Source organism: Chiloscyllium plagiosum, chromosome 12 (assembly GCF_004010195.1).
Source record: "Chiloscyllium plagiosum isolate BGI_BamShark_2017 chromosome 12, ASM401019v2, whole genome shotgun sequence".
Classification (NCBI taxonomy): domain Eukaryota; kingdom Metazoa; phylum Chordata; class Chondrichthyes; order Orectolobiformes; family Hemiscylliidae; genus Chiloscyllium; species Chiloscyllium plagiosum.
Genome location: NC_057721.1, coordinates 76,658,366 through 76,674,808, shown reverse-complemented (window position 1 = coordinate 76,674,808; position 16,443 = coordinate 76,658,366). Strand labels below are relative to the sequence as shown.

The 16,443-nt window shown below is 42.1% G+C and overlaps 1 protein-coding gene across 3 annotated transcripts in view; it reads right to left on the bottom strand.

Moving 5' to 3' along the window:
• The window catches only part of LOC122555418 (neural cell adhesion molecule 2-like), a 1,561,904-nt gene that overhangs the window by 284,987 nt on the left and 1,260,474 nt on the right, over nt 1-16,443 (bottom strand). For all 3 annotated transcript variants that reach the window (XM_043701408.1, XM_043701406.1, XM_043701407.1), the window contains one exon: nt 7,951-8,124. In XM_043701408.1, coding sequence (XP_043557343.1) covers nt 7,951-8,124 — 174 coding nt within the window. The remainder of the gene's footprint in view (nt 1-7,950; nt 8,125-16,443) is intronic.

Sequence of the window (16,443 nt, the reverse complement as noted above, 5' to 3'; positions counted from 1 at the left end):
CTCAAGAACAAACCATGACAAGCAGACCAAACACAGCCAGAAACCCTAACCACCTTACCATACATCAAAGAAGTTCCAGAGATGACAGCCAGACTACTAAGACCCCTCAGAATCCTAGTAGCACACAAACCCACCAACACTCTCAAACAAAAACTAACAAACTTAAAAGACCCAGTACAACCCATGGACAAAACCAACATCATCTACAAAATTCCCTGCAAGGACTGCCACAAACACTACGTAGGACAAACAGGAAGAAAGTTAGCCACCAGTATACACGAACACCAGCTAGCCACAAAAAGACACGACCCTCTTTCCCTCAGAGCCCTACATACGGAAGAATAAAACCACTAATTCAACTGGGACAACACATCTATCCTGGAACAGGCTAAGCAAAGACATGCCAGAGAATTCCTAGAGGCCTGGCACTCCAACCACAGCGCCATAAACAAACTCATAGATTTAGATGCCATCTATCAACCCCTCAGAAAACGAACAGGAAATGACATCACCACAAACCCCAGAAATCCTATCCAGGAGAAAGATATAAATAGAAAGCAGGAGACAACAACTTCGCTTCACTTGGAGGTCACCACTGATGATGTTACTTAGCCAGGTAATCAAACATCTGGGTATCAAACCTACAGCTCAGTGAGCAAATCTACACCCCAAAACTGGGAGAACTGGCAACTCCTGTTTGTTGTACAAGTGTTTTTAAAAAAAAACGAAAAGCCTTTTTCCTGATTATTGCCTCAGGCAATATCTGTCAGCCAATAGCAAAGTCCCTCAACACAGACAAATTGGAACCTCTGCCTTTTACAACCCCTTTTGAAAATAATTATGGACCACATAACCTTGTTAAAGGAGCAGTATCATCACGGACATTACAAACAGTCTTCTTTCTCTCCTTCTTACTGGATCTGTTCAAGAAAAGAACCAGCATCATAAGCCCTGACCTGGTAGATATTTTAAGTATCAACTATGTACAGTACAGGACAGAGGAGATGATAACATTCGAGTAGCATCAGGATTAAATAGGTTGAAGTATGCAGTATGCATCCTTCAAACAGATTAATAGTAAAAGATTAGTGAAGGATAGAGTGGGACCCACAAGGAACAAGGTAAAAACAATGACTGCAGATGCTGGAAACCAGATTCTGGATCAGTGGTGCTGGAAGAGCACAGCAATTCAGGCAGCATCTGACGAGCAGAGATGAAAAGGATTTTCAGAGGCCTTTTGGTTATATGGAAATAAATGAGACTTCAGGCCAAAGTGGTCATGCTTCATAAGTGACCAGTATAATGAACGGAGAGTGGTGAGATATTTTAGGTGAACTAGCTGAGCTGAGATGAGACAGAGGGACATAGATAAGCTGCAGAGCTGGGCTGAGAGGTGGCAAATGAAGTTTAATGTGGAAAAGTGCGAGGTGATTCACTTTGGAAGGAGTAACAGGAATGCAGAGTACTGGACTCATGGTAAGATTCTAGGTGGTGTAGATGAGCAGAGAGATCTCGGTGTTCATGTATCTAGATCTCTGAAAGGTGCCACCCAGGTTGATAAGGTTGTTAAGAAGGCATATGGTGTGTTAACTTTTATTGGTAGAGGGATTGCGTTTCGGAGCAATGAGGTCATGCTGCAGGTGTAGAAAACTCTGGTACAGCCATACTTGGAGCATTGTGTACAGTTCTGGTCACTGCATTGTTGGAAGGATATGGAAGCTTTGGAAAGTGTTCAGAGGAGACTTACGAGGATGTTGCCTGGTATGGAGGGAAGGTCTTATGAGGAAATGCTGAGGGACTTGAGGGTGTTTTCATTAGTGAGAAGAAAGTTGAAAGGTGACTTAATGGAGACAAATAAGATAATCAGAGGGTCTGATAGGGTGGACAGGGAGAGCCTTTTTCCTTGGATGGTAATGGCTAGCATGAGGGGACATAGCTTTAAAATGAGAGGTGATAGACATCGGATAGATGTTAGAGGTAGTCTCTTTACTAAGAGAGTAGTAGGGGCCTGGAACTCACTGCCTGCAACAGTAGTAGATTCGCCAACTTTCAGTCTTTGGATAAACATATGGATGAGAATGGAATAGTGTAGGATAGATAGGCTTCAGATTGGTTCCACAGGTCAGCGCAACATCGAGGGTGAAGAACCTGTACTGCACTGTATTGTTGTTTAAAATGAGGACAAAGGTGAATCAAGGAAACTACAGACCTGTCGTCTTGACATCAATAGTGGGAAGACTGATGGACACGATAAATTTTTTTTTTAGATTACTTACAGTGTGGAAACAGGCCCTTTGGCCCAACAAGTCTACACCAACCCTCCGAACAGCAACCCACCCAGACCCATTCCCCAACATTTACCCTTCACCTAACACCCTGGGCAATTTAGCACAGCCAATTCACCGGACCTGCACATTTTTGGACTGGGGAGGAAACCGGATCACCCGGAGGAAACACACACAGACACAGGGGGAATGTGCAAACTCCACACAGACAGTTGCCTGAGGCAGGACTTGAACCCAGGTCTCTGGCACTATGAGGCAGCAGTGCTAACCACTGTGCCACCATATCTATACAGGATATGATAAATATACAACTCGAGAAAATTTAGTTCACAACAGTCAATGTGGCTCTGTCAAGAGCAGGTCATGTCTGATAAATGTAATTGAATTCTTTGATAAGGTGAGCCAGGCAGTGGATGAGGGTAGTGCTGTGAATGTTGAATGTTTGGACTTTCAGAAAGCATTTGATATAGTGCCATATGGCAGGTTGGTTAACAAACTAGAAATGTCTGGGATTGATAGGTCCTTAGCAGCATGGATTAGAAGTGGATTAAAAAAATAGGAAACAGAGGGTAGGCTCTCGATGGGTATTTCTCAGATTGAAGGTGAGTTGAAAGTGGTGTCCCCCAGGAAGCGGTGTTGGGACCCTTACATTTTCTGATTTATATAAATATTTTGCAAATGGGTAAAATCTCTAAATCTGCAGAAGATACAAAGTCAGGGAAAATATTGGATTGTGAGGCTAATGCTGAGTAACTTCAGAGGGACATTGACAAATTGACCAAATGGGCAGACACCTGGCAGATGAATTTCAATGCAGAGAAATGTGAGGGAATACAGTTTGGTACAAGAAACATTTTGAGAAAATACAGATTCAGAGAATAGAGGAGCAGAGAGACTGCAGAATTCATGTGTATAATTCTCTGAAATTGGTCAGGCAATTTGATACAGTTGTTAAGGAAGCTTATCAGATCTTTGGGTTTATGAATAAGGGCATAAAGTATAGAAGCAAGGAATTAATGCCACAACTCTACAAATCATTGGTCAGACCACATTTCAAGTACAAATTACTGGAATGTTAGCAGGAATGAGGGACTATACATGTCAGGAAAGAGTAGAGAAATTGGGCTTATTCTCCTTGGAGCAGAGAAGATTAAGATGTGTCCTGATTGAAGTGTTCAAATTTAGGAACGTTTGACAGAGTAAAGACAGATATTCTGCTTCCATTTGAGCAATGTCAGTAACCGGGGGGGTCATGATTTCAAGAATGTCAACAAGAGAGTGAGGACTGAGATGAGGAGAAACGTCTTCACTCAGAGTTGTAAGGATTTTGAATACACTACCAGGGAGAGTGCTGGAATTGAATTCTATCGGAGTGTTCAAAAGAGAGCTGGAGATACATTTGAAAGCAATGCATTTATGGGCAGCACAGTGGCACAGTGGTTAGCACTGCTGCCTCACTGAGACCCGGGTTCAATCCCCACCTCAGACAACTGTCTGTGTGGAGTTTGCATAATCTCCCCGTATCTGCGTGGGTTTCCTCCCACGTTGCAAAAATGTGCAGGTTAGGTAAATTGGCCATGCTAAATTGCCTGTAGAGTGGGGTGAATGGGTTTGGGTGGGTTGCTCTTTGGAGGGTCGGTGTGGACTTGTTGGGCCGAAGGGCCTGTTTCCACACTGTAAGTAATCTAAATTTCGACGGCTATGGAGATTGGGCTGGACAAGGGGATGTCGTGGGTAGTTCTTTGAAAAAAACCAGCAGAGATGGATCGAATGGCCTCCTCCTGTACTCTAAAATTCAATGATTTTGTAACTAGAATCAGAATCTCTACAGTGTAGAAATAGGCCCTTCAGCCCAACAATTTCACACTAACCCTCCAAAGAGTAACCCACCCAGGCTCATTCCCCTACCTAATGCACCTAACCTACACATCCCTGAACACAATGGGTAACTTAGCATGGCCAATTCATCTAACTTGCACATCTTTGGACTGTGGGAGAAATCCCACACAGACAGAGCAAACTGCAAACTTCACACAAACAGTCACCTGAGGCTGGAATCAAACCCAGGTCCCTAGCACTGTAATGCAGCAGTGCTAACCACTGAGCCATCATGCCACCCAAGTTCATCTTGATCAAAACTTACCTCTAGCTCTCATTCAAATAAAACAAAGAACTGCAGAAACTGGAAATCTGAAACAAGAACTGAAATTACTGGAGAAACTCAGCAAGTCTAGCAGCACCTGTACAGACAAAGCAGAATTAATGTTTTGAGTTCAGTGACCCCTCTTCAGAGTTCTGAATCTATACCAAAGACCTGATTGAGAAATGGCCATGCTGTTGGTTAGGCATAAAGGGAAGGGACACATCATAAGGAGCAATTGTTATCAGATGTTAACATAGAACTGGTAAGCACCTGTATAGGGTATACTCTCCCCACTCGATTGATAGACGAATTTCAGAGTGTCTGTTATAAGAAGGATATTATTAAACTGGAGAAGGTTCAGAAAAGATTTACCAAGATGTTGTAGGGAATGGAGGGTTTGAGATAGACTGGAAAGGCTGGGACTTTTTTTCTGGAGCGTAGGAGGTTGAGAGGTGACCTTATAAAGGTTTATAAAGTCATGAGAGACATTGATAAAGTGAATAACAAGGGTCTTTTCCCTCGTGTGGGAGAGCTCAAAACTAGGAGACATATTTTTAAGATGAGAGGAGAAAGATTTAAAAAGGACATGAGGGTCAACCTTTTTACACAGAATGGTTTGTGTGTGAATGAACAGCCAGAAAGTGATGGAGGCAGGTGCAGTTACAACTTTTAAAAGACATTTGGATAAGTTAATGAATAGAAAAGGTTTGGAGGGATGTGGACCAAGCGCAGGCAGGTGTTCTGAAGAAGAGTCATCCAGACTCGAAATGTTAACTTGCTCTCTCTTCATGGATGTGACCTTTGTTATTTTCAGTACAGATTCCAGCATCTGCAGTAATTTGCTCTGAAAGGCAAGTGGGAACAGTTTGGTTTGGGAACATTGTCGACGTGGACTGCTTTGACTGAAAGGTTTGTTTCCATGCTGTATGACTGTATAGCACTGTTTTGGGCAATCTCTATTCTAAATAATAACATTACAATTTACACTGCACCAAACATAATAGCTTTGCTCAGTGTTGGGATTAGCATAAACTCTCATATGCATCTTTAAATAGAAATCTAATTTTAAGTAGTGTGAAATTGGAAAATTTATTAATTACGAAGAAATAAAATTAATCTATGTGGCCCTGGAGGCTTGAAAACAAAATTAGAATTTGACACAAACCTGAGGCATTCAAAACATTGACTTTACATTTTGCTGTAGCAGAAAGTTCATTAATGAGAGATGCCCGTCCATATTTAGGTTTCTCCATACTTTTGTCCAGATCTCCTGATCTGACTAATGTGCTCTGAAGGTCATATTGGACTCCTTGAAGATCTCCACAATCTGACTGCCTGCACATTGTACAGGAGGCTTACATTTTTGATGGATAATTACCTTATGCCTCCGAAAAAGTCTGCCACTCTAAATTTGAGTTGTTGGAGACTTCCAAGGGTTCCAAGCCACTTACCTGTATAGTTATTCAAAACGTTAGAGGATTAAAATCTGTTCTGAGTGACTATAAAGCTAGTGTGCTCTCCCAATCTCTCTAGCTCACTGCTGATTCCTTTTGAATTATCTCATGATAGATCCTTCCCCAACCTGATCAGACACTCCCCAACCCAACCTGTCTATGCCTGAGTTCCCTTCCTGGTGTACCCTAAACCCTTAGCCACCTACCTGGCACCTACCCACTTTGTCAGTTGCCTGCCAACTTACTCATTCATCCACTTATCAATCAGCTCAACCCAACTCACCAGCTTTGTGACCCCCCCTCACCCAGTAATCTGACATCTTTATATTCTCTCCAAAGGTTTGCAATGGGGCTTTCAGATGTGTAAACCCTTCACTTATTGGAATACAATAAATGGCAGAATTGTTACAGCACAGAAGAGACCATTTGGCCAGTCACTTCTGTACCTTTCTATCATCTTGCTCCAATCTCCTGCCTTTTCCCTATATCCCTGCTCACCATTTCTATCCAAATAACCACCCAATGCCGCTCGTGAGCGTCTCCATTGAATCTGCCTCCACCACATTCCCAGGCAATGCATTCTAAACCCTAACTGTTTGCTGTGTGGAATGGTTTTTGCTAATGCCCTTTCGGGAAGGAAACTGCCATCCTGACCTGGTTTGTGAGTCCAGATCTACAGCAATGTGGTTGATTCTCAACTGCCCCCTGGGTGAGTAGGAATGAGCAATGAATGCTATCTAGCCAGTGATGCCCTCATCCCATGAATGAACTTTTAAAAAATAGTGTTCAGTGCCAGCTGGGGTATCAGTTAAGTTTAGTGCAGGGTGAAATTGTGGGCAGGGTGAGTCCTGAGCAAGGGAAGGAGCAGCATTATGTCAGGCAGGAGATAAAGTGCATCAGGTCTGGCTCTGGGGGAAGAGGAGTGTTCCTGGTGTGGTATCATCCATGGTGTAACCAGGCCAACACAGAAGCCGGTACTAGGTTCAACAGCAGGGGGAGGGGTTGGCAGGTGGGGGTTGGGATTATTTTGGATTGGACGGTAGTTGTCAGGCCAGCCAGGGAGAAGGGTTTTGCCCGGGATGGTGGAGGTGATCATGTTAGTCTGTGGGATTCTGTTCTGGGGAAAGGTTTCTTGTCAGGATCCATGAGAATATCCATGTTAATTAGAGTGGGTGTCAAAGATTGTGTATAGAATGGGAAATGGAGAGAGTTGAGGAAAGGTACAATTAGATTTTGAGATCAAGGTAAAAGAAAAGTATACTTGCATTCAACAGTGAATACATTGACTGTACCATCAATACATCAGGAGAACCAGTGGGCGGCACGGTGGCACAGTGGTTAGCACTGCTGCCTCACAGCGCCAGAGACCCGGGTTCAATTCCCGCCTCAGGCGACTGACTGTGTGGAGTTTGCACGTTCTCCCCGTGTCTGCGTGGGTTTCCTCCGGGTGCTCCGGTTTCCTCCCACAGTCCAAAGATGTGCAGGTCAGGTGAATTGGCCATGTTAAATTGCCTGTAGTGTTAGGTAAGGGGTAAATGTAGGGGTATGGGTGGGTTGCGCTTCGGCGGGTCGGTGTGGACTTGTTGGGCCGAAGGGCCTGTTTCCACACTGTAATGTAATCTAATGTAATCTAAAATCTTAATTATTCTGAGCTCTTTATGGAGCACAAGACTTGCACATTGAAACGATGCCAGCTACCAATTGTTGAGTATTCTTGGTGTCACATCAAAGAATGATACAACACAGAGGGAGAATAATGACCATATTCTATGTGTCATTCCTTTGAAAAAAGACTCCAATTAGAGTCACACCCCTGTTCTTTCTCCGTGGTCCTGCAAATGTTTGCCCTTCATATTTATCCAATTCCCTTTTGAAAATCACAACTGTATCTTCGTCCCTCATCCTTTTAGGCAGTCATTCCAGAACAATAACAACTCATTACACATCAAAAGTAATTCTCATCTTGCCTCTGTTTTTTTTTTGCCAATCAACTCAAATCCTGTTGCTGCTGAAACCAGCTTTTGTTTGACTCTGATACAATCCCGCGCACTCTATTCCAGTCACTTACTTTGACTCCCATTGGAATTCACTGTTTTCCAATCTCCTGAATCTGCTTCATTGACTTCCACTTGGTAGTGATGAATTGGGACCCCGCCATGTGAATCTGGCTTGGTGAAGGAGATTCTTGCAATTGTCTGCGATACAGCGAGGACTCTCAATCCGTATGGTCGGGACGGGACAGCTGCCAAGGAAAAAAAAGCCACACAATGTCTGAGCAAACTCTGAGCAGCAAATTCAAATCTGCATCAATTACTAGTTTCTGATCTCTGCAGCATCTTCCACCAAGATTACTTTCTTCATTAGCTTGCTTCAGTAGCAGCAAAGCAGCCAAATTGTCAGGCCTGGCTAAGTGGGTAGTACTCTGAGGCAGAAGTGGTGGGTTCAATCTACTCTCTGGAGTTATGGAACAATATCTAGATTGATATTTGAGTGAACTCAGCTTTGCTGGCGGTGCAGCCTTTCAACAGGGAAGGAAGTGGTCATGTCAGTGCACTAGTAATCCAGATCCTCGACTGATGGCCTTGGGGGCAAGGGTTCAAATCTCACCACAAGAGCAAGGATTCAATTTACAGAATCTTGAACTAAAAATGCAACATTACACTGGCTATGAATCATTGATTGTTACTTGGTTCACCTACTTCCTCCAGGGAATGAAGTTTGCTCTTCATGTGTCAGCAGACCTACTGATGTATTGACTCTTAAACTCTGAATGGCCTGGCAAGGCATTCAATTATTTGCACTTTTTGAAAATGCCTCTGCTACCACCTAAATCCGTTGAAAGAATATAAAGACGTTTCATTTCTCTGGCTGGAGAAAGTGATCTATACCATGGCACTACTTGATGGGTAAGCAAGGGGGGCTTGCTTCCTGACTGATATTTATCCCACAACAGGCATAGCAAAAATAGACTTTTCTTTTGTCCTTTATATCATTGTCACAAGTGGGATCTTGCTGTGCACCAGCTGCCTGATGAAAGCATCTGTAAAACTATAATGCAAAATCGATTATTTGACTGTAGAAAAGAATCACTTGTACACCACGATGATGTGAAAGGTCCGTAAATGAATGCACATTCTTGGTTAGACCTATTGGTTAGTGCATTCTGTATATAACTCAAGTAACCGAATGGGTATTTGAGAAGATTGTCACTGGAGAATGAACTGATGTGTCTGTAGTTGCTGTAAGCCTTTGCTTTATCATCAACAATAGCTTACAGCTTCTTTAATGCAGAAATGTCCCAAGGCACTTTGTAGAAACGTGGTCAGACAAAAATGAATGCCAAACGGACAAAGAAAATGTTAACAATGATGGCTACAATGCTTTTAGTACTGATCCTATATTTATACCTTTGTGTACTGACCCTATATTTATACCTTTGATTCCACAAATGAGAATTACCTTTAACAATTTGATCTCTCAAATCAATGAATGATACAGCATAACCATACAGCTTATCATGCCTGTGACAGCTCCTTGAATTACCTAATTAGCCTCTTCCCCCACTGCTCTTTTCCTACTGTATCATACCCCTTCATTCAATTTCACCGTTCAAAGTTATCATTGAGTCTCCTTAAACCATCCTTTCCTGATCATAAGAAGCCCTTTTGTAATTGTTAAGATGCCTATGAGATTGTCCTTGATTGCCTCAGCTCTAATATGCTTTGTTGTTCTGATCTGACTGTTAGGAAGTTCATTAAATAATGTGTCTTAGATGGTGCCAAGCTGTACTTGCAAGGCCGATAGACGCTAGGAATTACAGAGGGTGGAAACAGATTGCAACACATGTGCCACATGGGTTAGAAACACTGCACTTTTAAAATTACTTCCCCATTTATGCTGTACATTGACCTTCAGCAGTTATTGATGTTGCTGATTTCATTATGATTCCATTACACTTCTTTTCTCACTTTATCCTGAAAGCAAGTTATTAGGATACCAATATCAATTCCCTGTCAAACACATGGCAGTCTTGGTTGATTGGAGTCCACCATCCACAAAAGGCTTCCACGCTTGTTGCCTTTGTGACATGTCCTGTGGACTATCTCGAAGTCAGCGTTGCTGCGTAAAATGACTGCAAAAGCAATTCGCTGCTGAAATCAAACCAGAGATTCTTTAGCTCCTCACCGTCACAAAATACCAACCCCACGGTCATTCCTTGGATCTGAACACTTTATACTCTGTATGAATGGAATCCATCGATATGTTCTGTGAAAATGAGGGGATTACAGCCAAACAACTTTGCATTAGGCTTGTCACTGGTGTCACTGAACCTGAATCTGTTTGGAAGATTTGCAAAGACAACAGGCAAGGAATATTTTGACAATCAGTGAGAATTTTGAGATCCTTTGGAACACTTAATATTCGACCATTATTTGAGAGTAACATGGTTTGAAAAAGTAAGTAGGAAGAAAATGGTTCCTTGTTCAGTTCCTCACTTCTGTGGGCACTTATTCTTCTGATCATTGATCTTATTTGTCCCTGTGGGATCTTGCTGTTCATATATTGCCTGCCACATCTTCTCCATTGCAATAGTAACCTCCCTTCAAAAGTAACTCATTGCTTTAAGGCACTTTCGAATGCATGAAGAAGGGTTACTGGATTCAAAATGTTAACTCTGCTTTCTCCCCACAGATACTGCCATACCTGCTGAGTTTCTTCAGCAATTTCTATACTTGTTTGTTTGAAATCCCTTACAGTTATAAAAAAGTGCTAGTTTGTTTTCATTTCCGTGTCAGGTTGTGAAAAGAGGGAGAAGGGACATAGGAAGAAAAATATTCAACTGAACTGCCCAGTTGTTAATAGAGTGGACTGAGTCACCTTTCCTTTCTTTGGGAAGGATAATGGTGGAGTGGTATTGTTGGTGGGCAAGCGTGGTAATGGCTTGGGGATCTTGGTTCAATTCCTGCCATGATAAATGGTAAAATTTGAATTAAACTTTAAAAAATTTTTGAGATTAAAAGTCAAATGATGATCATTATTGAATGTGATAAAAATTCCATAATTCATTACAGAAAGAAAACTTTCATCCTGAATTCTGTCTGCATGACATTCAACACCAGTTCCACTGATTGGTTATTGACTGTCCTCTGAAAGGCACAGTATGTCACTCAGTTGTATCATAAAATTATAAAGACATAGAAGCAGAAATTAGGCCATTCAGCCCATTGAGTCTGCCCTGCCATTCAATCACAGCTGATAAGGACTGTCATGTGTTGATAAGGTAAGGGTTTTCCACTTCTTTTTTATCATGAGACTGGTAAAAAAAAATCCTTTTTTCTTTCTTCATTTATCAATTATTTGAAAAACAGTATAGCAGAGAAGTATTAGAAATTAATTAACTCATAAGTTTAAATAAATTAACAAAGTAATTAACTATGTAAAGTTGGCTAGGCAGGTGATGTAGCTGTATGATGCGGGAGCTGGCTGTTCCCACTGTTAACTGCACTGACCACATCTGCAACAAGTGTTGGTTGCTGGAGGAACTCCAGCTCAGAGCTGATGAGCTGGAATCTGAACGGGGAGAGTTACCTGGATGCCTCTTTTCAGGAGGCTGGTGGAGTAAGTAATTCAAATTCAGTTAGTGATCAGGGACAACAGGATGTGATTGCAAATGAAGCAGTTAGGGGAATCCTGACTTCAGGAATGGAGGAACCTCAGCCCTTGACCTTATCCAACAGGTATGAAATGCTTTCTCCCTGTATGGATGAGGAAAAGGGCTGCGGGGAGGATGAGTCAGCTGACCATGGCACCATGCTGCAGAAGGCCATTCGAGAGAGGGGAGCAAAAAGACAAGTAGTTGTTATAGGGGATTCTATAATTAGGGGGTCATGTAGTATCCTTTACGAGACGGATCAGGAGTCCCGCATAGTGTGTTGCCTGCCAAGTGCCAGGGTACAGGACATCTCTGACTGGCTTGAAAGGATATTGGAGTGGGAGGGGGAGGATCCAGTTGTTGTGATCCATGATGGGACAAACAACATAGCAAGGGTAGGATAGAGAACCTGTTTGGGGATTATCGAGCACTGCGAACGAAATTAAGGAACACCTCTAGATTACTGCCTGAGCCACATGCAAATTGGCTTAGGGACAAGAAAATTAGGGAAGTAAACATGTGGTTAAGGGAGTGCTGTGGTAAAGAGGGGTTTCATTTCATGGGGCATTGGTATCTGTTATGGAACAGAAGGATCTGTACCGATGGGATGGTCTCCACCTCAACCGATCTGAAACCAAAGTTCTAGTGAAAAGGAAAAATAGGGTGTCACTCGGAGTTTAAACTTGTGTGTTGGGTGGAAGGGAAAGGGAAAACAATAGAAAGTATAATGGTAAATGAAAAAGTAAGCAGCAGGTTTGTATGTTTGCAGGAGGGTTTAAGATCAAAGCAATCTATGAAAGAAGTAAAAAGGAAGGTTAACTCAGGAGACATTATTAGAGGTGTTTGAAATCATGAGAGTAAGAAAGCTAGCATAAGAGTACTTTATCTGAATGCTCATATTATTCATAACAAGGTCGGTGAGCTAACGGCACAAATCATCACAAATGAATATGATTTGGTAGCCATTACAGAGACATGGTTACAGGATGGTCACAACTGGGAGTTAAATACCCAGGGGTATCAGACTATTTGGAAGGACACACAGGAAGGTAAGGGAAATTAGAAATTCCACAAAAGAAAAAGTCACTGATAGGCACAGTCTATAGGACAGGTCAGGCAGCATCTGAGGAGCAGGAGATTAGATGTTTCAGGCAAGAGCCCTTCATCAGGAAAGGCTCTTGTCCAAAATGTTAACTCTCTTGCTCCTTGGATGCTGCCTGACCTGCTGTGCTTTCCCAGCACCACACTCTCAACTGTGATCTGCAGCTGCAGCAGCTCTCATTTTCTCCTAGTAGTCTAAAGGACATCAAATAATAACATCACACTGGGGCAGGCAATAAATAAAGAAATAACTAATGCCTGTAAAAAATACTATGGCAATTATCATAGGGGATTTTAATCTCCATGTCAATTAGTCGAACCAGTCAAGGTAGCCTTGAGGTAGTTTTCTTGAACAGCATGTAATGGAACCAACGAGGGAGCAAGCTATCCTAAATACAGCCCTGTGTTATGAGAAAGGAATAATTAATGACCTCACAGTTAGAGATTCTCTTGGAAGGAGTGATCACAGCATGGTTGAATTTAGAATACAGATGGAGATTTTGAAGAGAAAATCCAATAACAGGGTCCTGCACTTAAACAAGGGAGACTACAATAGAATGAGGGAGGACTTGGCTAAAGTAGACTGGAAACAAAGGTTATGTGGTGGGACAGTTGATGAGCAGTGGAGGACTTTCAAACCAATTTTTCAAAGTGCTTAGCAAAAGTATATCCCAGTGGAAAGAAAGGACTGAAAAAAGGGGGTAATCTGCCATGGTTGTCTAAAGAAATACAGGAGGCTTTCAAAGTGAAAGTGAAGGCGTAAAAAGTGGCTAAAACAGCAGGCAACTGCAAGATTAGGAAAACTTAAGGTCAACAGAAAGCCATAAAAAGAGCTATAAAGAAAAGTAAGATAGAATATGAGAAAGAATTAGCACAGAATATAAAGAGAGATAGCAAAAGTTTCTATGAATATATAAAATGAAAACGAGTGACTGAAGTAAACATTGGTCCTTTAGTGGATGAGATGGGGCAGTTAGTTATAGGATATGATGAAATGGCTGAGACATTGAGCAGGTATTTTGTGTCAGTCTTCACAGTGGAGGACACAAATAACATGCCAGTATGTGACAAAGAGATAAAGGTATGTGAGGACCTGAAAGCAATCGTTATCATGGAAGACGTAGTGTTGGGCAAGCTAGTGGAGTTAAGAATAGACAAGTATCCTGGCCCTGATGGAATGCATCCCAGGGTACTAAAAGAGATACGGTGGAAGAAATAGCAAGTGCACTTGTGGTAATTTTCCAAAACTCGCTGGACTCTGGGGCAGTTCCAGAAGATTGGGAAGCAGCAAATATGATGCCACTGTTTAAAAAGGGAATTAGACAAAAGATGGGGAATTTTGGACCAGTGTGGATTATATTGACTGAAATTCAGAAAAATGAGGGGAAATCTTATAGAAACATAAAATTAAAAACAAAATATGTAAGATAGAAGTAGAGAGGATGTTTCCACTGGCAGGTAAAACTAGGATAAGAGGGCATAGCCCTAAAATTAGAGGGAGCAGATTTAGGACTGAATTCAGAAGGAACTTCTTCATCCAGAGAGTTGTTAATCTATGGAATTCCTTACCTAGTGAAGTAGTTGACACGACTTCAGTAAACATTTTTAAAGCTAAGGTAGATTTTGTTTTGAGAAAAAAAATGAATTAAGGGTTACGGTGAGAGGGTGGGTAAGTGGAGCTGAGTCCGTGAAAAGATCAGCCATGATCTTATTGAGTGGCGGAGCAGGCTCGAAGTACCAGACGGCCTACTTCTGCTCCTAGTTCTTATGTTCTTATATGTTTCTCAACTCCATACTCCAGCTTTCTTGCCTTGGACAACTTGATACTCAAGAACCTATCTATCTCCGTCTTAAATATACTCAATGACCTGGCCTCCACAGCCTTCTGTGGCAGTGAATTCCATAGATTCACCACTCTCTGGCTGAAGAAGTTTCTCAAAATGTGGTCTGACCAGAGCCTTATAGAGCCTAAGAAGTACATCCCTGCTTTTATATTCAAGTCCTCTCAAAATAAATGCCATCATTGCATTTGATTTCCTAACTACTGACTCAACCTGCAAGTTTACCTTGAGAGAATCCTGGATTCAAAACTCCCAAATCCCTTTGCACTTCAAACTTCTGAATATTTTTCCCCATTTGGACAATAGTCCATGCCTCTTCTTCCAGCCAAAGTGCATGACCTCACTCTTTCCCAAATTGTACTCCATGTGCCACTTCTTTGCCCACTCTCCTAACCTGTCCAACTCCTTCTGCAGCCTCCCTGCCTTGTCAATACTACCTGTCCCTCCACCAATCTTGGTATCATATGCAAACTTAGCCAGAATGCCTTCAGTACCTTCATCCAGGTCATTAATGTATAAATTGACAAGTTGTGGCCTCAACATTGAGCCTTGCAAACACCACTGTCACTGGCTGCCATCATGAGAAGGACCCTTTTATCCCCAATCTCTGCTTTCTGCCAGACAGCCAAGTTTCTATCTATGCCAGTACCTTTTCTCTAACACCATGGGCCTTTATCTTACTCAATAGCCTCCTGTGCAGCACCTTGTCAAAGGCCTTCTTGATGCCCAGATAGGTAACATCTATTGGCTCTAAAACGGTGCTATTTTCTGTCTCTGTGGATTGTGAAGGAGCAAATATGGCATTTAGTAGAGTGATATGCTCTTCCTGTTGGATATGGGAGTTTAGGGAGAGTTTCCAAGTTACTGATGATTATGTCTGCAGGAAATGAATTTGGCTGCAAATCCTATCAAGTCACGTGGATCGGTTGGAGTGGCAGTTAGAGGCAATGAGGAATTTACAGGAGTTGGGGGTGTGATGGTTGGCAGTTATAGGAAGAGAGAAATGGGTTAATTCCAGGAAAGGTAAGAGAGGTAGGCAGGTAGTGCAGGAGTCTTCTGTGGCTATCGCCATTTCAAACAAGTATGTTGTCTTGGAAAATGTCGGGAGTGATGGACTCTTAGGGGAATGTAGCATGAACAGCCAAGTATCTGGTATCAAAATAGGCTGTAATGTAATGAGGGGCATGTTGGGTTCCAAGTGAACTATTGTGATAGGGGACTCTCTAGTCAGAGTTAGAGACAGACATTTCTGAGGCTCTCCTTGGTCTAACCTGCTCATTACTTGGAACATAAAACATAGAAAATAGAACACAGAACATAAAACAGTACATCACAGTACAGGCCCTTTGAGACTTGATGTTGTGCTGACGTTTTAATCTACTCTAAGATCGGACTAACCTACATACCCTTCATTGTACTATCTTCCATGTGCTTATCCAAGAATCACTTAAATGTCCCTTATACATCTGACTATACTACCACCACTGGCAGTGCATTCTACACACCCACCACTCTCTGAGTAACAAACCTACATCTGACATCGCCCCTAAACATTCCTTCAATTACCATAAAATCATGCCTCTCATGATAGACATTTCCACCATGTGAATAGAAGTCTCTGGCAATCCACTCTATCTCTGCCTCTCATAAACTTGTACACTTCTATCAAGTCACGTCTGATCCTTGTTCATTCCAAAGAGACAAGCCAAAGCTCCCTCAACCTTTCATTATAAGACATGCTCTCCAGTCCAGGCAGTATCCTGGTAAATCTCCTCTGCACCTTCTCTAAAACATCTACATCTTTCCCATAATGAGGCGACCAGAACTGAACACAATTTTCTAACTCTGGATAGCTGCAGCATAACCTTATGGCTCTTAAACTCAATCCTCCCTGCTAATGAAAGCCAACACACCATACAACTTCTTAACAACTCTATCAACAAGGTTTGTGAAGGTTTGTAGCTCA